General features: G+C 49.8%; 7 protein-coding genes across 7 annotated transcripts; 4 read left to right on the top strand and 3 right to left on the bottom strand.

Annotated features, from left to right (window-relative positions):
• Positions 1–2,406: 2,406 nt before the first annotated feature.
• Positions 2,407–3,391, bottom strand: KY384_008917 (uncharacterized protein; the record flags this gene model as incomplete). The annotated part of the gene is made up of 2 exons (XM_044817404.1): positions 2,407–3,182; positions 3,310–3,391. The coding sequence occupies 2 exons, from the start codon at positions 3,389–3,391 to the stop codon at positions 2,407–2,409; spliced, it is 858 nt and encodes a 285-aa protein (XP_044664557.1).
• Positions 3,392–5,389: 1,998 nt separating this feature from the next.
• On the top strand, positions 5,390–7,871 carry KY384_008916 (uncharacterized protein; the record flags this gene model as incomplete). Its single annotated transcript, XM_044817403.1, has 2 exons — positions 5,390–5,875; positions 5,931–7,871. 2 exons carry the CDS (start codon positions 5,390–5,392, stop codon positions 7,869–7,871), a joined length of 2,427 nt encoding a protein of 808 aa, XP_044664556.1.
• Positions 7,872–9,488: 1,617 nt separating this feature from the next.
• On the bottom strand, positions 9,489–10,525 carry KY384_008915 (uncharacterized protein; the record flags this gene model as incomplete). Its single annotated transcript, XM_044817402.1, has 5 exons — positions 9,489–9,674; positions 9,723–9,776; positions 9,831–10,286; positions 10,335–10,471; positions 10,519–10,525. 5 exons carry the CDS (start codon positions 10,523–10,525, stop codon positions 9,489–9,491), a joined length of 840 nt encoding a protein of 279 aa, XP_044664555.1.
• A 512-nt stretch (positions 10,526–11,037) lies between these two features.
• PRT1 (Translation initiation factor 3 subunit b) lies at positions 11,038–13,550 on the top strand (the record flags this gene model as incomplete). Its single annotated transcript, XM_044817401.1, has 6 exons — positions 11,038–11,110; positions 11,167–11,362; positions 11,410–12,184; positions 12,270–13,031; positions 13,138–13,171; positions 13,201–13,550. 6 exons carry the CDS (start codon positions 11,038–11,040, stop codon positions 13,548–13,550), a joined length of 2,190 nt encoding a protein of 729 aa, XP_044664554.1.
• Positions 13,551–14,073: 523 nt separating this feature from the next.
• KY384_008913 (uncharacterized protein) lies at positions 14,074–16,467 on the top strand (the record flags this gene model as incomplete). Its single annotated transcript, XM_044817400.1, has 1 exon — positions 14,074–16,467. One exon carries the CDS (start codon positions 14,074–14,076, stop codon positions 16,465–16,467), a length of 2,394 nt encoding a protein of 797 aa, XP_044664553.1.
• Positions 16,468–18,578: 2,111 nt separating this feature from the next.
• KY384_008912 (uncharacterized protein) lies at positions 18,579–19,436 on the top strand (the record flags this gene model as incomplete). Its single annotated transcript, XM_044817399.1, has 1 exon — positions 18,579–19,436. The coding sequence occupies one exon, from the start codon at positions 18,579–18,581 to the stop codon at positions 19,434–19,436; it is 858 nt and encodes a 285-aa protein (XP_044664552.1).
• A 700-nt stretch (positions 19,437–20,136) lies between these two features.
• On the bottom strand, positions 20,137–21,317 carry KY384_008911 (uncharacterized protein; the record flags this gene model as incomplete). The annotated part of the gene is made up of 2 exons (XM_044817398.1): positions 20,137–20,891; positions 21,251–21,317. 2 exons carry the CDS (start codon positions 21,315–21,317, stop codon positions 20,137–20,139), a joined length of 822 nt encoding a protein of 273 aa, XP_044664551.1.
• Between the last annotated feature and the right edge of the window lie 130 nt (positions 21,318–21,447).

Raw genomic sequence — 21,447 nt, 5'->3', positions numbered from 1 at the left:
TCCGTGATGGAATTCATGCAGGCCAAAACATGTCTCTCTGCCCCGTGCATAGGCGCATTTCTGCACCTCCCACTCGGTGTGAGACAGCTGCTTATGAGCCTGTCGCAGATCACCCGACCTTTGTGTGCTTATTTATAAGTCATTAGATGTCGCATTCTTGGAGGAATCTTTGTTGCCTCGATGTTTCTTCCTGGATATCAATCCTCGGAGCTGATGAGGTGTGAACGGTCTGTCTCATCTAACCTTAACGAACGTCCTACGGGAAGACCAAATCAGTGCTGGCTACTTACACGCGCAATGTAGATTTCGCACACATCACGTGAAACTAGGACAAGGCTTGATGAATCAACGAACCGTTGATATATACCCTTTGTACATCGCGAGAACAATTCAAAGGAGGTGTCTGACTCAAAGGATGTCTCTGGCTTGCCCGGCATACTGTTCCACAACTCCAAGACCATCTAATCGACATCAGCAATTATAGAACATCAAAGACTCCTCCGACCACCTCTACCAGGAACCGCACAAAGAACGTATCCTGGCCGTCTCTCTACTCCACAAAATGCTACAACCTCTCCGCACCATATTCCTCTCCTTCTCCCTCCTCCTCCTACCACCCCCAACCCTCTCCCAATCTCAACCCCCCCAAACACCTCTCTCTCTCTCTCCCTCCCCTCATCAATCAACACAACAGGCACCATCGACCTCTCCCTTTCTTCCTCCCCCGCTTCCTCCCTCACCACCACCTTAAACACCACCACCCTCGCCATCGCCCAAGCATCCACCAACCACAACATCACCCTCGCCTCCAAAATCCAACTCCACTGGTCCACCGGCCTCCTCTCCGGAATCAACGGCGCAACACTCGCAGCATTCGTGCTGCCCGGCCGACAACTACGTGCGATTCTGAATCTTGCGCTGGCTGATGCGCGGCAGAAGGGGGTGGAGATTTCGGTCCCGGGTCGGGGTATCAGTACTGTGCTTACGAGTGGTGCTTTACTATTTCCTTAGGGCCAGGAGGGTCAGGACTCACCCAGAGACTGGCTTACCCCACTGTCTCCACCATCATCCTCGCGCTGCTCGATCTTCTTCGTAATGATCAGCGAGGTGGTGTAAGCGATGTGCCTGCCCCGGCGAGGGTGGGCGTCTTATTTATGGGTGGGGTTGGAGTCGCGAACGTGGCGTTTTTGCCGGCGAGGCTGGGGGATGTACCGGGGACCGGGGGAAGTGTGATCCCTGAGGGGCCTGGGGGCGCGAGGGAGGGGGAGAGGGTTGATGTGGTGGCTTATGGGTGGCAGGGAAGCGTGGATGAAGGAGTGATGGTTCTTGGGGAGGCGTGGCTGGCGTGGGTTGACGAGACTGGAATTGGGATAGGGGATGAAGGGACGTTGATGAGGAGGAGAGGGGGAGGGAGGATAGGGCAGCAGAGAGTAAGAGGGAACCTCGTGGGCAAGAGAAGCCGTGATGTGATCGAGAGGGTGATAAGTCGCAAGCTCTGGAATTACGTCGTGCAAATATATCATCGAGACCCTGTTGGTGTCACGGTAGTCGCGGCATCGGTGCTCATCTTTGCGATCCTTTCTATGCTCACGGAGATAGCGCTCGATGGACAGGAGAAGTATCTCGCGAGGACGGTTTACCACGAGGAGGCGCAGCTGGTTTCGTTTCAGCGGTATCATCTCGGGAGGGTGATGGTGAGGGCTATGTTTCGCTTGTTTGAGGTCAAGCGGGGTGGACCTGGGCGGCTGCATACGGGCAATATCATGAAGGAGTTCTTTATGGCGGTGGTGGATCATTTGAGGGGGGTGGAGCCGACGAGGACGATTGCGACTTTTAGGGCCGATGTTTATCAGGATTTGGGGGTAGATAATTCTGGAAAGGGGGGCAAGTGAAGATTGGGGAGATGATTCTCACGGCGGAGGAAGCCGGTGAACTGGTTGTGGGTGATGGACTGGGGTAATGGGTTATCTTCAGATGGCACGCGGACTCTATGGCTGATGAATCGTTAGTCTCGAACGGAACTCGACTCTCAATATCACTCCCCTCACTAATTTTGAAGGGAGCCAGACACAGCTGTAGAGACACCAAAAGTGCCCTTCAACGGTCCAAGCAGGGATAGAAAGCTTCACCAGCACGGAAGATCGTCTTTTCCGCCGCAACAAAAATGGCATGCCCACAAGATCTACTTGCGGACCAGCCGCTCTGACGTGGCTAACACAATTGCCATATGCCTGTGGACCATCGATATAAATATCCAATCTCAGTTGGACATGGAAGCCGCCTCAACATCATGTGACAACCAGGCAAAACCAAGATTGAATCAAGAATGAAGCTGCATGTTCGTGACAAGGGCCGGCACGGTGCTCAGAGTCACTCTTTATTACTGCATAATCCAAATCAACGAGTCTACGCGGTAGCATAGCAAGTAGTATCATTACCACCGCCCTGCACTCCCTCCCTGAACTGTCCCGAACCAGCGTCACAACACTGCCCCTCTGGCGGATCCATCACACCTAACTTCAACCACGGGTACTCTTGGATAAATCCACTATCGGGCGCCGTGCAACACCCCACAGAGACATACGTACAATTGCACGCGCACGCTAAAGCTCCGGAAACGACGTTACCTAAACGGTTGAATTGCACGCCCGATGCCGTCGGTGGGTCCAGTGCAGCATCTGGCTCTGGCTCAGGTCCATCCACTAGCACGACGACTGTATCTGGCGTTTCATCAGGCGTGAAGGACAAGATCCGCCTGCGGCTCAGGAAAGCGAAGTATGAGTCCTTGCAAGTGCCTTTAAACCTGGCGCCAGTGTTGACAAGGTTTTGTAACGGGTCAGCGACGCAATGGCAACCTCCCCCGCATGAGTTGCTGGGCCAGGTGCAAGAGGCGCCACAGGCAGGTTCTTTCGGTACGCTGTAATCGTGGGGAACGGTGAAGACATTGCTGGGATCATTGAGGACTATATTGGAAAATTGACCGCCAGGAATTTCGGGGCCTTTGGGGATGTTGCCATTACTTTGTCCATTGCAAGGGGCGTATCCTATAAGCCCGAGCTCATAGTTAGAACGCTGAGCTGTCGATTCGCAGAAAGCTTGCTTGCTAGCATCCACTTGTTGGAGGACTCTTGCGAAGCCGGAATCTGGTGCCATCAAGTGAAGCGTTAAAAGCTGTCGATCTCCTGGGCAGAGGTCAGTAAGTTTCAAGGGATTCGAACGAGATTGCTGCAGATCACTGTGCATCGTACGACTCGCATGTTCATTGCAACGTTTCGTAACAATCAGGTTGAGGAATTCCTGAACGCTTACCAACCAGAACCCATCCACCAGAGGAAAGAGCACCTTCGGATGACATGCACTTCTCGATGATACGAGAGCCCGGGGTGATCATGGCTTCATAGCTGCCTGTATCCCAGGACGCGCCCCGACTTGGTATGATGGTGCTTGTGAGCAGCATCTTACAATTTCCTTCGCCTCGTCAGCTTCGCTGACACTGCCCAGAAAATACTAAGTGAGAATACTGAGCTCAGCTTCTAAGGGAAGGTTCGTCCTTAAAATCCAGGCTGTGTCGTCAACCCCATTTGGTTTTGTCGTCAATTCAACCGAGGTGAATGTTCTTTTCGCAAGGCCTAAGATACGGGTTCCTTGTTGAAATGGGTCATACGGCCACCCCCAGCTCAGCTTTCCAACAAGCACTGCGCAGTCTTGTGCTGTGGGTGATCCTAGAAGATGGGAACAGACGGCGTCTGAAGCTACCAGTAGCCATAGTGATGACCATATGATTAATGTGAAAGACAGAAACTGCATAATGCTGCATTTGAGTGGGCTAGGAATGGGGGCAAAGAGACAAGTAAAGAGCGCGATTAGGGATCAATGCCGAACGAGAAGGAGTGGGGGCTCATGTAGGAGGTTAATATTTGACCGATTCTTGTTATGATCAATACCTTGCTCAAGTAACAGCGGAAACAGCAGTCATTGCAAAAGGTTTGTGATGCGTCGAAGCGCTACGAGCATGTTGGAGTTGGCCCACATTGCCTACAAGCCCATGATCTCCCCTGGATAGCTCGAAGCATTGATCTTCAAATGATGCTACAAAGTCAGCATCATGATTGCTACTGCGCATGCATTGAACCAATGCTTCCGGTCTACATAGAAAGTGGCTTGAAAGGAAAGACATCCGGTGATAATTGACAGATGTTGTGCATGGCGAAGCGGGATTATCACAAATCGTCCGGAGTTGCCTCGTTTCAGGACAAGAGCCGCAGGGCAGCGCATGTCCCAACACAGCCACCGCAGGTTTCGTCGGATGTGAAAAGCTCGATGCCGTGCGAACAGTCTGCTCATAATCTTCACACAAGCCGGCTTGAGCATTGGCATCCGGCAGGGTGCACCGCGACCCCTGGGTCCAGACATGACTTGGAAGGGTGAGCGTGTGAATCCTCGACCATGCGACGCAAGCACGGCACAGGCAGGTAGAATGGAATGCGGTGCTGTAGTCGCACCATCTTCAAAGCCTTTGAAGCAAGATCTTGTATGGAATAGATGCAATGACGAGGCGATTCGTGAAAAGGGACCGCGTTTTGAGGCTGCGATCTGCACCCACCCACGAAAGGCGGGTGTGTGGGCATATCAAAACTTGAGTGGAGATAGCGAGTATTCACAAGACTGTGCTGAGGGCAAGATGTCCCTTCCTCAGTTGCAAGACGTGGAATACGGTAGGAGCATAAGAACCATTATTGACGCCGGACGCTATCCGAGGTACCCAATTTTAATTGAGTTCCGGACATGCAGACGGGTAAGGAAGCCATCGCATCTGACTCACCAGAGGGGATTATTGGGATGCAAAATGCGTCTGCCAGCGCTACCACTGTGATTGATTCATGAGGCGCAGTCTTCGACACGTAGTCCGGACGAATAGTCGGCACACATAACAGATTGCAATTCCAATGCTAATAGATGACTCAGAAAGCTCAAGTGCAAAGGAGTTTGGTCAATGCACGAATGACAGAGTGGTGGATGGAAGAGTCATATTTCCATTTTCGTTTTGATTTTAAATCTTGGCAACACAAGGAGACGCCTAGAAATGCCTCCCAGCTCCAGCGAAGCTCTCCCAGGGCTGCCGCTTTTAGGGAGCGAGCTCAGGAATGGAATTCTCTGATTGTAGCAGAATCCTTACCCACAGCGTAAAGCGGCGGGGGGTGAGGCCGGGGCAGATTTGTCACCTTGGCAAAGTCTTGGCACCGTCATTTCTCGTGCGAATGGAATTTCCACTCCTTCACATCTTCATTTCCACGCACGCAAATCAATTCATATTGATCAACGCTTTAGACGATTCCAAGAAAGGCCCCACAAGTCAAAAGAGACGCCTTCGTTTCGAAACCAAACCGCAATGGCTTCCGCAACCACGACCGTACCGCCGCCCCAAAATCCCACTCCAGACGTAAATACTGTCGCATCCGGAAGAGCTGCTCGGGGAGGCTCGAGAGCAGCATCCAGCAGTAATGGCTCCAGGGGTCGAGGGAGAGGTAGAGGCAATAGGGGCCATCGTACAGATGCGGCCCCACACCGCCAAAGACCACAGCAAACATCCTTACCGCAGCGCCCTGCTCCTCCGCGAGCCCCACCCGACGACCTTGGTGGTGGCGGCGTCTCTGGTTTAGATCCAACCAGAGACGCCGCCACGCACATGAAGGGTCAATTCGTTGTTCCTACAATCAAAAGAGAAGAGACAGAGGATGTTGAGGCAGAAGTTTGCTTTATCTGCGCTTCTCCTGTGACCCACAACTCCATTGCTCCTTGCAATCATAGGACGTGTCATATCTGTGCGCTTCGATTGAGAGCGCTGTACAAGACTAGGGCATGCGCACATTGTCGCGTACGTACCCCTTGCCCATGATCATGTGAACGAACGCTGACAGAAATACCTATAGGCAGAAGCTAATTATGTGATTTTCACAGACGACCCAAACAAGCGTTTTGAAGAGTTTGGCGACAAGGACATTGAACACACCGATGAGACGCTCGGTGTCAAGTACACCCAGAAAGACATACATGAAGAGACTAGACTGCTTCTACGATACAATTGTCCAAATGCCGAATGTGACATTGCTTGTTGGGGCTGGCCAGATCTTCATCGTCATGTCAAGAAAGAGCATCAAAAGGTCATGTGTGATCTATGTACACGTAACAAGAAAGTCTTCACCCACGAGCATGAGCTTTTCACACCTCAGGAGTTGAGAAAACACGAAAAATTTGGGGATGACAACCCGGGCGCGGTAGATCAAAGCGGCTTCAAGGGGCATCCGGAATGCGGCTTCTGTAGACAAAGATTCTATGGTGATGATGATTTGTACGTGCACTGTAGAGAGAAGCACGAGAAGTGTCACATTTGTGATCGGAGAGGCCAGGGACGACAACAACAATACTACGTGAATTATGATTCACTAGAACAACATTTTCGAACTGATCATTTCATGTGTCCTGATCAGGAATGCTTGGAGAAGAAATTCGTGGTCTTCGAATCTGAGATGGACCTGAAGGCACATCAGCTGGAGGTACATCCTAATGGGTTGACGAAGGACGCTAGGAGAGACGCCAGACGGGTGGACATGTCAGGCTTCGATTACCGTGAGCCTCATCAAGAACCACGAAGAGGAAGGGGCGATAGAGATGGTAGGGGAAGAGGGCGAGGGCGAGGCAGAGATCCAAACTCCGAAACCTTGCCCCAATCCACAGCTCAGTCGATGTCAAGAGATGAGCTGGCATTTCAAAGACAGATGGCGATTCAAACCTCTCAATCAACAACACCTCGGACCTTTGGCAGTCAGCTAACTCCCACAGAGACATATGCCGCAAGGCCACCTTCAAGGTCACCGGACACTACAACGGCTCCTCGCAATCCAACGTCGAGCAATCCGTCATTTCCAGCTATTGACAACCTCAATCTAACCTCGACATCCTCCAACACGGCATCTCAGGCTCAAAATCAAGCTTTGACGCCCCAGCAGCAAGCTCGCCAAATCCATCATGCTGCCATCATTGAACGCGCCGGAATCCTCCTTCACCACAACGCCGCCAAGGTCACCTCCTTCCGTGATGGTGTGTCAGCCTACAAAAATAATGCCATCTCCGCCAATAACCTCATTGACAAATTCTTCACCCTCTTCGACTGCCCTAGCTCCGATCTCGGCAAACTCTTCAAAGAACTCGCCGACCTCTATGAATCCGAACCCAAACGGAATGAGCTCCTCAAAGCCTGGAATGACTGGCGTGCCATCAACGAAGACTATCCATCCCTCCCCGGCCCTAACGGCATCCTTCCCGTTTCATCATCCGGCAATAACGCCGCTGTAGGCGGAGGCGGCCACCGCGTCCTAAAGCTCAAGAGCTCAACGGCGCAAAGCTCCCGCAGCGCAGTCAGCAAGCAACGAAGTTGGGGCAATGCCGCTGCCTCCGCAAACCAATTTCCAGCCATATCGAACACGGGTAGTATTGCACGGGTGGGGACGACGACGCCTTGGGTCACGACGACTGCTTCAGGTACGAGTCCGAATCCTAGCCGGCCTGCCTCAACGGCGCCGAAGTCGCAGCAGCAGCAGCAGCAGCCGAAACCGGGTTCTGCGGATGCGTTTCCTGCGTTGCCGATGGCGCCGAAACCGAATACGTTGATGGCTGGGTTAAGTAGGGGGACGGTTAGGTGGGACGATGGGAGGGGAGCAAGTCCGGTGAGTGCGTGGGGAGGTGTGGTGGTTGATAGGGGAGAGAGGAGTGGAGAAGCAAGTGTTGGAAAAGATGCTGGACAAGTGGAGGAAGTGGGAGGGAAGAAGAAGGGGAAGCAGGCGAAGAAGGAGGTGTTGTATAAATTTGGTTGATCACCTGGTGAGATGGCTCGCCTAGGCTATTTCTTGGGAAGGACTAGATCTATCTAAGGGTATTGAACGATCCTGCTGACTTCCTTGTCGAGGTTTGGCATTATGAATCGTGTTAATGCAACTCTTCTTGATCATTGCGCCCGCGCAGTCATTGTTGTTTTTACTGCTAGTAGTTATATGTCTCTTACGTGGCGTGCATTCCACTCACAAAGTTGGTCATTCAATATCACGCAAAACCAACACCAAGCCTAAAGTTTTCCCCCAGACCTTTATCCAGCTCGGACGGACTCTTCTCTGCATGAACCGGGAAGAAAGGAGGCCGGCTACGCCATAGGTTATCACAATCTCACCGTATCACTTGTCGGTATGTGCGTGCTGAGGTAGATAGAGATCATCTAATGCACTCTTCATGGTGATATGGAATATTATCTCTCGCTCTTCAGCCTCGTCGTGAAACCTCGACGCCGTTTCTCCCTCTTTCTTCCAAAAATGTCCAAGTCATACGCCATCAGGTTCACGCTCTTCCACGCGCTCTGCCTGTTCGTCAACGGCCCGCTGTTCCCAATTTTCTCTACATCCGGTGCATATAGACCGCGAATAATATTTCCCTCCGCTTCAGCTGAGTTGAGCACCTCAAAGCCACCGTTTGTGATGACGATCTGCCACTGTCCATCTCTGATATGGGTTCCCCTCAATGAATCTCTTTTCCTCGCCTTGACATACCCAGTAGAATCCATTTGCTAGCTCAGACAGCATTTTCGGTCTCGGATCAAATAATTGAGTCTGCGGACTTATCACAAGATTTCGCAGAAGTGAGCATGGTGAGACTACTGGCGTTGACAAGCGACCGCCCTTCGCGACCGCGTGGAGAAGAATCGCTATGATTCTTGATGGCGCTTTAAGTCGACGTTCTTTACAACCGTCGGGCCTTGGAATCGAATGCTTGTTGTCATCTCGGTGGTGTGGTATGAAGCGAGTGATGTTATCGATTAGGATACCTGTTTGAGGAAAGGGGTCATGCGTCTGGGCAGGTAAGATGGAGGCCAATGGCCGCCAGCAATTCAATCGTCTTGTTCAGCGCCTTGAAAAAAGGAATCTGTTCAAGCTATTCGTACGTCAGATCTATAGAAGAAAGTAGGGCATGCAAATTTTTGTTTGTGTACGTTGCGGTTCATCAGACTCGAAAACGAGCGTAGGCATTGATGATAATCCCGAATGTCGGGTTAGGAGGGTGAAATGGAAGAAAGCATGCATTGCGGAGGTAGATGTGCTGCAATCGAAGGCAGATATCACCGTCCTGGCAATGCAGAGGTTGCGTGAATAACTTGAGTACAGGTAAGGTCATTCAATTTCGATTGATGGCCGCACGATTGGGTTAAAGTCTTTCAACTGTCTTGCAGTAGTATTCAGTATCGCATCATTCAATAAAATGCATGAAATCGCCTCCCTAGGCCAAGGATACCTTGCAAATGGCTACTGTCACGGCTTCCTGTCTTAAACTCCGCGCTGTGAAACATGCTAATGCCGCCTTCTTGCAGAATATCTCGCGTTGGAATGTTCGACGCCTAGGATGCCTGTCAATCTGTGGTCGAAGTAGAGATCGACCTGTGTTCGATGTTACTCGTCTTGTGGGTAAAGGTTCTGTCCCAGTATTTTATTCATGGTAAACATGTGAATTTTGTCTGATTTGAAGACTGCACGCATTGCGTCGTCGCAGATTATATTACGTTTGTCAGTCTGGTCTTGAAGGTCGTTTGCCCGGACGTATTCCCATATCTTCTTAACGGTCTGTGGTCGTGATAGCTTTGGATCATGTCAGCATTGAGCTCAAACCTACTTAGGGTTGCTAACCTTGATCTCATTATTAAGCAGGGCTGATAAGGGTGCGGAGAGTAGCAGCTCTTTCTGAGCATGAAGTCAGCTTCACTTGGACGCTGAGATTGAAACAAGACCACTCACGTGAAACCCTGTGTTTCGATTGACTTTCCTTTCTTTCACGTCCGATCCTGACCCATCAATATCGCTATCGTCTTCAGCTTTCACACGTCCCGCGCTCTTCTTCTTTGGAGTCTTCTTCTTCTTGGCAGGTTTTGACGGCTTGGATCCGCCCCCGCGCGTAGTCCGTGACCGCGCATTTTCCATCGCTTGTAGTTTGGCAGCATATGCTGCGTCCGTGTCTTCGCTTGGCTTCCTCTTTTTCTTCGGTTTTGGCTCATCAATTACATCTGACATCTCGTCGTCGTCGTCGTCATGTTTATGTTTCTTCGGGTTTGGAGGACTGGTAGCCACGTGCTTTGGGGTGGATGCTGAGGAACGCTCTTCACTGGAGGAGGCATGGGCGTGGCCATTGGTCTTAGGGGCTTCGTCGGCCATCTTCTTGTCGAAGCGCTCCATTATGAGAGCTTTGATAGCATCCTGCCATCAATTTAGTAGTGAACGCACGTATGCAGTGGCGTGGCAAACCTTCTGGAGGTTGAGGTCATGGTCCACCGCAGCTTGCAGTCCCTTCCGAATTCGCTTCTCAGAAATAGTGTTCAGGTCGCTTGCTGCAAGTATAGAATCGATGATTGGGACATAGCGAGTTCTCTCTTCTGAAGATACTTCGGGTTAATTAGTATCAAACCTGAAATTAACAAGAGTCACTTACCAGACATCCTGCTTCACAATACTTGTACCAGATTGTGTGTATAATCTCGACCAGAGAATAAAGGCAATGCTCCCAAGAAAAGGACGAGCGAATATTACGGGTTCGTCAACAAGAAGAAGTTCGTAAATGTAAGCTGCGTATCGTTCTATGTTTTCGCATAAGAAGTGGCAGTGAATGAGAGCTCTAAGGAGGGAGTATTAGGGAGAAAGCGCTCTCAAGGAAGCTGACCCTTGTAGTGAATGAAGCGGCCATTCACGGATTGCCAATGACTTCAAAAGTCGACCTCGTCGTCACGAATTGAAGGATGTGGCTGGCACGCATCGGAGATCCATCTGATGCCGGTCGCGGGAGCGATCTTCATTGCAGCGGCTAAGCTCGGTCGCGGTGTTACATGCAGCCGTGATATCGCGCTAGGCTGCTTCGGGGAAATGAGTAAAATGTTCGCGCACAATCGTGACTCGTTGCCCAATATCATTTGAGGCATATTCTCTTCCCACACCCTTCCTCACGGTTACAAAGATGGCACCAGGTTTCAATACGTTACGCGAAGACGACGACGGCTACGATTCCGCAGACGACCTTGATTTCTCAGGTGTGCTTTATAAAGCGAAAAACGGTAGCAAAAGAACGCGCCTGACAGCTTCGCAGATTTACGAGAGCAATACGATGTCCGACTTGAACAAGGCTTAGACAGCTTTGTCGTGGTTGATGGCCTCCCACTTGTTGAGAGCGGTAACAAGGCCAAATTACAAAAGTTTTTGACCGGTAAATTGAACGCCTCTGGATTCAAAATCAAAGATGAAGGCTTCTACATGCCCATGGGAGAGAATGGCAAATCAGAAGGGTGAGAGGAACCTATTCCGTGTGGATGAATCACGCTGAGCCAGGTAGCTTTGCCTTCGTTGAATACCAAACGCCCCAACAAGCGCAGAAAGCATGCAAAGTGGTACATGGCACTCCAATCGATAAGAAGCACACATTCGGCGTCAATAAGATAACGGACATTGAAAGATATGGAAGAGAAGGTAGAATCGATGATGAATATCAGCCGCCAGAGATCGATGACTTTCAAGAGAAGGAGCACCTGAGATGGTGGCTGGGCGATCCCAACTGTCGTGACCAGTTCGCATTATATCGAGGAGATGGCGTGGCAATCATGTGGAACAAGAAAAAAGACAATCCAGAGAATATCATAGACAGGCAACATTGGACCGAGAGGTTTGTGCAATGGTCTCCGCTCGGAACTTATCTTGCTACAATCCACGCTCGTGGGATGCAACTATGGGGAGGGCCGTCATGGTCGCGACAAACAAGATTTCCACACATCAATGTTGATCTCGTCGACTTCTCACCGAATGAAAAATATGTATGCACCTGGTCGTTCCGACCCATCGAGGTTGCGGAGGACGACCCAGTGCTATCTCAAGATGACGATGGAAAGAACTACATCATATGGGATCTCACGACTGGGCGCCCGATACGGTCCTTTGCCATGTATGACCTCGTTACCGCACCAATAGGCCCAGAAGGCCAGCCAATCAAAAAGCAGGTCCCATGGCCTGCTTTCAAATGGTCAGCAGACGACAAGTATGTTGCGCGCATGAAAGAGGGAGAAGGCATTCATATCTACGAGCTTCCGTCGATGAAGGCTTTGGACAAGAAAATAGTATGTAGCAGATTTCGATGCTTGAAGTTACTTGCCCTCGCTGGTTCTCGACCGTCCAACTTCAGTGCTAATTTGATGTGATTAGATTCCCATTGAAGGAGTTATGGACTTCGAGTGGTCGCCCGCAACGCCCCAACGTGCGGATGTCAAGACGTATGAGCAACTCTTCTGCTTCTGGACCCCCGAAATTGGCAGCAATCCTGCCAAAGTCGGACTCATGAGCATTCCTTCCAAACAAATCGTAAGAACCCGCAACCTCTTCAACGTCACAGATGCAAAACTACACTGGCAATCACAAGCTGCCTATGTTTGCGTCAAAGTAGATCGACATTCGAAGTCCCGCAAGTCGCTGGCCACAAACCTTGAGATCTTCCGTGTGCGCGAAAAGGGCGTGCCTGTCGAGGTCGTAGACGCTCTTAAAGACACCGTCATAAATTTCGCTTGGGAGCCAAAAGGCGATCGATTCGTTCTCATCACAACAGCAGAAGTCGTCATGACCACGGCCGTGCCCCCAAAAACTTCAGTCTCATTCTTCTGCCCTGAGAAGATCAAAGGGGCTGGTGTAGGTAATTTCAAGCACATCCGTACGATTGAGAAGAAGAACAACAATGCCATCTTCTGGTCGCCGAAGGGTCGATTTTGCGTGGTTGGGACCGTGCTCTCGCAGCAAAGCTTCGATCTTGACTTCTGGGATTTCGACTATGAGGGAGATACGCATGAGGGCAACAAGGATCTCACGGCAAACTTGCAGCTCGTGAACACAGCAGACCACTACGGTGTAACGGAGGTAGAGTGGGATCCAACAGGTCGCTATGTCACCACAGGTGCTAGCGTGTGGAAGCATACGGTGGGCTCCCCCTTCCCTGTCCTCTCATCATTCGTCAACAGCCTTCCTTTTCGCCTTCCACGGCAAAGCCCTCTACAATGGTCCCGCCTACTAACAGCGCATATAGATGGAAAACGGCTATCACCTCTACGACTTTAAAGGTGACCTACTGCATGAAGCCCCCATCGAGAAATTCAAACAACTCCTCTGGCGTCCCCGGCCCCCACATTGCTCTCCCGCGACGAGCAAAAGACCATCCGCAAGAATCTGCGCGAGTATTCCAAGGATTTTGAGGAACAGGATCGTATCGAGGAGGATAAGGAGAAGGGTGCCATTGTGGAAGAAAGGAGGAGGATACTGAGTGAATGGATTGCGTGGAAGGAGCGCGAGAGGGCCGATCTGCGGGAGGAGAGAGAGGATTTGGGACTGGATGCTGAAGTAAAGATTCCGGGCATAGAGGAGGAGGAAGAAAAGGAGGGGGAGAAGGTTGTGGAGGAGATCATCGAGGAAGTGCTGGATGAGGTCGAGGAGATTATGTGAGTGCCGGGAATTGGCTTTAGCGTGCTGGTTTGCATTTGCATAGTTGCTGCCTCGGCCGGATATGAGCGGCGGGCAAGGAAGTTCATTTACTTTGCATGAGCCTTCTACATGACAGTTTTTGACATTCACTGTCGTGCCCCGGAAATCTCCTGATTATGCGTGGAAGGATTGTCACCTTTCAATCCGAAGCTAGACCTCTTTAAGCATTTCATAGATTTGCCGTTGACTACGGACGCCATATGGTGTCCATGGATGCCTTGGCGCGCCGTCACCCACGACCTAATTTGGCTTCTCAGTCTGCATCAATGAGAAAGGAAGTCCTTTTCTGAAGAATAATCCTGTGGAGCAATCACTGCTGTGGATCCACCAACCGGAAACAGCCCGCCGTGTGGCCCCCGGCCCACAAACTTGTCTTGATTGCTTTGCTGTGTTGCTTTCATCTGAAGCATCCTGTGTCTTTCACATACGCATCTGACGCGTCCTTTACTTCCATCACGGTGTTTCAACCTTCTCAGGCGTGACCATGGCCGAAATGGACCAGTTTTATGAGGATATGCGTGCGGGGAATCCTAATTTACCAAAACCAAAATACGGGTCTGCCTCGGAAGTCAAGCAGGAGGCAAAAGAGCTATCCCGCAAAATCTACACAACTCGCCGAAATCTAGTCGATCTTCTTGACCGCCATGAGGCCACTATCCGGAAGAGATGGCTCAAAAAGACCGGCGAGCAACGACGGAAGACTTTATCTGCTGCTTTTCCAGGCATTGCTGCCCATCATCGCCCAGATTTCCAGGCCGTGAGGGAGGAAAATGCATCAATAGTAAAGAATGGACGGACGCGCTTTTACGATGCATTTCTATTACCGTCTCTAAATCTACAGGATCTGTCTCAGCCAACTAATTTACTCCTGTTCCTTCATAGTCGAACCCGTTTCGCGCCAAGCGAGTTCGTAAATGCGGATGCCAACTCTGTACAGTTGGGTATGTCTAGTCAGGCAATTATTCCAGTCTTTCTGAATTGTTGGACAATGTATCTTATAGGTCAGAATACCAGCCAGACCTACGGACGCCTTGTAGCTTGGGATGACGATGATGACGCTTTTGATGATATGTCATCTGGCGTTGGCAATCTACCTGGTGAGGGTTTACTGGTTCTGCAAGTTCAAGAACGAAAGATGAGATTCCTCTTGGAGTGCGTCCACTTGATTCTACACGACATCCCACATGCCGATCTTTCGATTGCGAAGCAGCTGCCACTGAAGGCGGACGAAATGCTACCCGTTACATACGATAGGCCATCACTTCAACAGGACATTATTGAGGCTCCATACAAACGATCCATGCCATTTGACCTTTCTCGCATCGATATATTCGTCGTTGCAAGGTTAGCAGAAGCGGAGGATCACATCTGGTCGCTTCGGGAAGACCCCTTATACTTTCATGAAGCAGCACTGCAAAGATCAGAGCATCGCTTGGAAAGGATTAAAGACAAATCTGGCAGGCCGTCTTCGATACTGGGAGAATCTGATTTCTGGGACTCAGTTCTCAAAAATGTCATTTGGGAGGCATATGCCCGCTTCTTGATGTGGAACAACGTTGCCAAAGAGCTCGAACATGTTATATCATTACAAAGCCGATACCGTGAAGTGCTGCGGCCTGGCTCGAAAGCCCCGGAGGATTACGAGGGAGCGATTGAGCACCTTTCCTATCGAATTGAAAAGACCATTTCAGCAGTTCGAGACACTTGGAGAACGGCTCTCCCTAGCTCAACCCACTTTCGACAAAGCTTCATTCGAGATGGCAGAAAAATTGCAACGAAAGGAAAAACCGATTACTTTATGTTTCTTCTTTTAATGCTTAGTGATAATACTCAGGTTATGCTTACCGGGTTGCATACTGCATGCGACGAGATAGAGCGAGTTTCTACAAACAAGCGGCAGGAAAATGAACGCTTGACGCCATACCTGGCTCAAATGCTTTCTGACTTGTCGCTGCTTGGTGAACTGCAGCGTCAAGTCAGCCTGCGTGTGGCAGGCCCACGGATGACTCTTACAGCAAGCGAGGAAGAGAAGGAGAAGCGCTTCAAAACGCGCAACCGCCCGGAGTCAAAGCTTGCAGAGATACTGGCTACGCCTGTCACACTCTCAGACAAGGGCACACCATTGGACCGATTTTCATGTCCTTCCAGATCTACAACGCAGATGAGTACTCGTGCGACGCAGCGCGCAGAAAGTGAATTAGATGCATTTTGGAGTTTTTTCGATGTCTGTGTCCGACGCAACACGAAGGCGACATTGCATGAAATTCTCAAGGACGTTCTAGTGCCTCGAAACATTCACCGAACGCCTGACTGGGAGGTACCCTTGGCTAACAAATCGAATACTGACCAACTCAACACATCCACAAGTGACAATGAACCTCTAGATGCACTTGCAGAACTACAGAGACGGACTGAAACGACCGTCATTTCGTCCGAGCCATCGGCGAGTCAGCCGAAAAAGAAGACACGTGGTCAACCATCAGAGAACATAGCCAGCTCCACTGACACTGATGCGCAAACCACGGACGATGATGAGACACGCCCTCCTCCTCACCCGCCTATCACTGTTCCAAAGAGAGCTTACAAGACCTTCAAATCCCTCTTCGGCGGCATAGCCGAGGACGAGAAGGCTGGTGAGATTCCCTGGACTAATTTTTTGTCCGCTATGGCTTCAGCAGGATTTGCCATAAAGAAGCTGGACGGCTCGGCTTGGGTCTTTTCGCCGACTGATCCGCTTCTCTTGAGGAGCATCATCTTCCATGAGCCGCATCCTGCAAGTAAGATTGGCGTTAATATTGCAAGAAGGATTGCGAGACGCCTTTCGCGCGCATACAATTGGACTGCGGGAACCTTTGTGAGGGGATCGACTGGGGACTAAAGGTTCATGAAGTTTCCTGTCATGTTCCGTAATGGTCTGGTTGAGTAGCTAATGTCAGGTAACGTGGGTGTTGAGGCTAGAAAATTGAGGCAACTCAGGCAGATGTAATGCAGATGAGGCATCGGACTGTCAAAATAGCGTTGACATTCACGCAAAAGTAGACCGTCTTCGTACTTTCTCGACTCTCCCGTGGCATAGCAGTACATCTTTACTTCATTTCCATCCTCAATTTTGACACTTCCTTTGCTGGAAAAACAATCATTCGGTGTTCAGATTCATCTGCAGGGTGATGGAATTAATAGTGGCTCCGCATGGAGACGAGATGGGTAATGTGGCACGCAAGTCAATATCATTTTTGTCATCTACATCCTTTCGTTAGGCTTCCCCAAGACAGGCTTCAGGACTGAGCAAAAGCTTTCCTGTTCTTGTTCTTTGGAGGTTCAATTTGTACACTCAAGCCCTAATGAGTTATCATTCTCAACTCACATTCCTGCGAGTTCTGTCAATGTATGACTAACACGAGTCTGTTTGAAGGAAATAGTATGCCTGGCATGTCGGCTATGCAGGAGATGACGTGTTCGTGCATGAGAGCTGAGCGGCGTCCCAAGTCTTACTTCTCGAGCTTATTTGAATTTTTATTTCTATCGCACTTCAAGTTACGGCTTCTCTGGATCATCTGGCCTTGGAACATGTTCTCTACGCCAGCAGATACAAAGCCAGAAGCGTCGTCAACAAAGGACATCTTTGATTTCTTCAGACTACCGGTAGAGATCCAAGACTTGATCTTCGATAAATTCGACGGTCTTGCAGCAATCAAGTTCAGACAGACCAACAGACGGCTCTATCGCCATCCGCCCTTTTTCGAATTGAAAAAACAATACGTCCACCAGCACGACACAGGATACAACGAGAAGACAGGCTGCGACGAGTACGCCTGCTATCTATGCCACTCAATTAGGCCCAGACCCAATTTCACCGAGGGTACACTCAAAAATGCAGCTGAAGACCCGATGAGCCGCTGCTGTATCCCCTGCGGTGTGGAAGGTAGACGCTTCATTCCTGGTCAGACATTGATCAAGTCACATGGTCCGGGCGAGGAGCAGGACCTTGTGTGCTGTGTGGCTTGCATCGACGTCAAGGAGGTTTTCTGCACACAATGCCAATGGTGCGATGCATGCCTGAAAGATAGGTGCATAAGAGTGGAGAGGAGTGCGAGGAATTGTGATGGCGAAATCGAGACTTATACTGTTGTTTTGGAGAACAAATGCAATGGACATCAGTTGTACCAACATGGAAAGCCTGCTACAGAGCCCGCGCCAACTCAATGGTTTGGACCATGGTAAACTTTTTTGGTGGTATTTCTGGATTCAAAATTTTCGACTGGGATTCGGCATTGAGTCACATTCTAGCCAGTCGTCGTTGAGTCATTGCAATGCTCGCCCTCACAACCTTGAAGCCAAGGCTTTTGACACGTCAGTATCAACGTCTTCCAGCCTTGCAAAAAAGCTTTTCGAATTTTGACGGTCATTTTCTGTGGGACAATATGACCATGCCTCAAATTGCAGGATCGAAACCCTATCATAAGGCTCAGACTAAGCTGCAGATTGACTTTTTTAGCGACATTAAGGAACTGGATCAAAGCCTATCACGCTATAGACATCTCCACCAACAAGCGTATTGACGGGAGCGTCACAGCCCTAAGGATCTGTTGAAACAGGGTTTATGCACGATGTGGTAGTGCTGACAACAGTGCCGTCTTGAAGGATTTGTCGATCTTCAAGGTAAATATGTGTGACTTCCCCCGTGTCTCCTTCAGCATAAATCTTCCTTGATAGCCTTTTCCTGAGCAAAGTGTTCAGCCATTGATTCACGCCGCAGCTGTCATCAATTCAAGAAGCCCGATCACCTTGAGTCTTCACATATCTTGCATCTTAACATGACCCTCTGTTTGGATCGGCATTGCGCTGCTACTAGACTCTAAATCTACATACCAATCCGGTTCAACCAAAGCAAGGTTAGCATCATCATCTTTTCAACTGAAAAGTCGCGTTACCATACTACAAGCGACAACCGCTTAACCACTGCCTTGAAGAGTCCGTGCTATCACCACCATGCCGAAAGCCAGAATCTCAGCAATATCCGCCATCCTAGTTTACATATCCATCCTCCCAAATCTTGTGATGAGCTTTGATTGTAACAGCATAGCCACAACCCGATGCTCTGCCAGTAGATCCGACGACAAACAAGCATCAGACCTAGTCCAATTCTCCCGCTGCACCCTCCACCAAAACTCATTCTCCGCCCTAATCCTCTGCGCCGACCACAACTTCCCAGTCACTGACAAGGACGACAGCATCTCCGGGCGACAAATCTTGCAATATGCCATCTCGGGCTCGGACGGTCTGCCCAATCCAAGTTGCGGCTGTTGTCCAGCCGTCACGAAGCTACGCAATGCGCTCCAAAATCGCAACGCAAAGGACTTCGCGACCGCATTTTGTGGGCTGAATCCTACGAATAAGGGAATGTGCTGTCTGGGCGCTTGTCTGATTAATGATACGGGCGGTGGATCAAGTGGGGAACACAATATTGAGACGTTCTGTGAGAAGAAGGGTGTAGAACTTATGGATACGAAGGTTTTGACTTGCTCCGAGGCGGATACTACGAAGGCGTGTGGGAATGCTGAGGCTACCTCGGGTGTGGACGAAGGTGCGGATGATACTGGAGGCAGTGCATCTCTTCGCGGGACTTCTACCGTGGTAGCTACGCGGTCGTCATTATCGGCAGCAATGGCGAGTCCTACGGTTGTGGTCTCGTTGACTCCGAGCCCATCGACTACTAGCACATCGAGTTCGCCGCCAACGCCACAGGCTACACCAAACACAAGCGTTGGCTACAAAGGCGAAACGACTTGGTCAATCCGCCTTGAAAAGCTTAGTCTTGCGATTCTTTCCTTCCTGGCCGTATTTTGAGCTTCTCCGATTTCGCACTCAAGAATTTTTACCCAAGGGAGTTCAGATAACCCCTGGATCCGCCGACCTCGACAGCATGCGTTCGAAACAGTTTCGGTGGAGTCGATGTCCTGGATCATGCCAAATTAATTCAACCATTCTGGAGCTACATCAGCAATTCTACTCTACATCAACATGTCACTCAATAATTCATGGCAGCTCCGCAAAGGACACGCTCTGGATATGGATTTCTATTGATGGCTCTAGCTTTAGGTTCCTAGGACTTTCGAGAAGCTCAAGTGATATCTTGCTCATTCCGCTGATTCGCTGCCTACAGCTATTTCATATGGAAGAAATTTAGGTACGATCGGAGACGTGCGGTTGATGAATAGTGGGCGTTGCGATAGCGAATCAAAGTGGGGACAGGGTTCCACTCTTGTTCTGGAGAGCTTGAATGCGGATCACGTTCTGAGTTGTATGGTATGTCTAGTTCCTAATGTTTTTATATCTTGCAAGAATGCCAATGTAAGCGGATTTTGGCCCTGACGGTGATGAAAGGTAGATATATTGGCTAATCGTTTGTCGTCGTCGATGGAGACGGATTTAATTTATTCTTGGTAGAAAATGCAGGTCCTGAATATGTCCTGCCCTTGGATCAGCATTTCCTTTGTATTGCTTCCTCCTTCGCTATTGATTAATGCCACCGAAAGAGTGCCTTCCCCTAGCCAGCTGCACTAGTCTCTTCTCCTTCTCCTGCTATTTGACTAGTCTTCTTATCCTCGTATTCTTTGACCTTCTTGAAGTATGCCTTGTCCCAACCTCTGATTTTGTGTCGCTTTTCAAAGAGGATCGTGAGCTCTATCTTTTGAAAGTCGGCCGAAGTGCTCGCAATTTTTTGTTTGTATTCTTTCACGAGCGCCAATCTTGTCATCTGATCTGTTTCGAGCTTCACAAGGTCACGTTTGTATATCTGGATAGCTTTGAACTGCTTCTCAAGAAAATTCTGCATAGCCTTCATCTCCTCCGCAGGAGTATCGTCGTCTGTAGTCTTAGCTCCGGGCTGCACGGTATCTAGGTCTTCATTTTTACCTACGGAATCCGCTGGAAGAGGCTGGTCTTGACCATCCGTATTTTCGCTTTCACCTGCTGGAGGTGGTGGTGCTGTTGTTGTAGTTGCCGCAAGCAATATGATAGGGCTTGTCGTGCTCTTCACCTCGATTTCCCATACGCCAGGCGAGTGGGAGACAAATTTGGTCCGACCGACTGTGGCTTTAGCCTCATCAAATAGCATGGGCAATGACCGGTTTGACATGCCAACAGCCCTGCTGTCCTTCTTGACTACATCCTTCTTGTTCGTAGTTAGGGTAAGAAACAAAAGTTCTTTGACATCTTCAAAGACCTCAAGATGGTAAGTCGGATCATAACGATGAGGGTAGAGTAGGGTGACCCGCTCTAAGTGTTGCAGGGCACAGTCCACTAGTTTCAATTAGTTCGAAGTGGCTGAGAGATACCAGTCGTTATACCTATATCATGCTCATGATTTGATCGCGCACCAATGGTTGCTCTCACTCCACCACGAGGCGGCATTTCGTAACCTCACTGTAGCGTTCCCCAGCCTTACTTTGCACTGTTTCAAGCGGACAATCTCCTTTTTAATGCAATTCCTCCCTTTTGAAGTTTGTCAACCGTCTTGGGAATGGGAAGTTGCATGAAAAATGAGAAATTTCTCTGGGTTGCGGACGGTCTGATGTTCAAAGGTCCTTTTTGAGCCTAGTGCTAGGAAACAAATAGGCTCATTGCAGAAAATCGTTGCAAAATAAAGGACAAATTTTGACTCTCAATTTCTTCAGTCTTACCGCCTGTTCTATCGTTAACATTGTTGATAGTAATATTCGTCGACATAGCATAGTCAGTAAAGCCGGTTTCGTACTCTTCATCCTCCACCTACTCAGCTTTTCATCAAAGAGAACGCGAAGCTCAAAAGCGATCGTAAGTATGCCTGTTTAGCCAGTGAATGAACCCTTATCCTTCA

This window comes from Bacidia gigantensis (assembly GCF_019456465.1).
Source record: "Bacidia gigantensis strain McMullin 20006 chromosome Unknown scaffold_268, whole genome shotgun sequence".
In the NCBI taxonomy this organism is placed as follows: Eukaryota; Fungi; Ascomycota; class Lecanoromycetes; order Lecanorales; family Ramalinaceae; genus Bacidia; species Bacidia gigantensis.
This window is presented reverse-complemented; position numbering and strand designations above follow the sequence as displayed.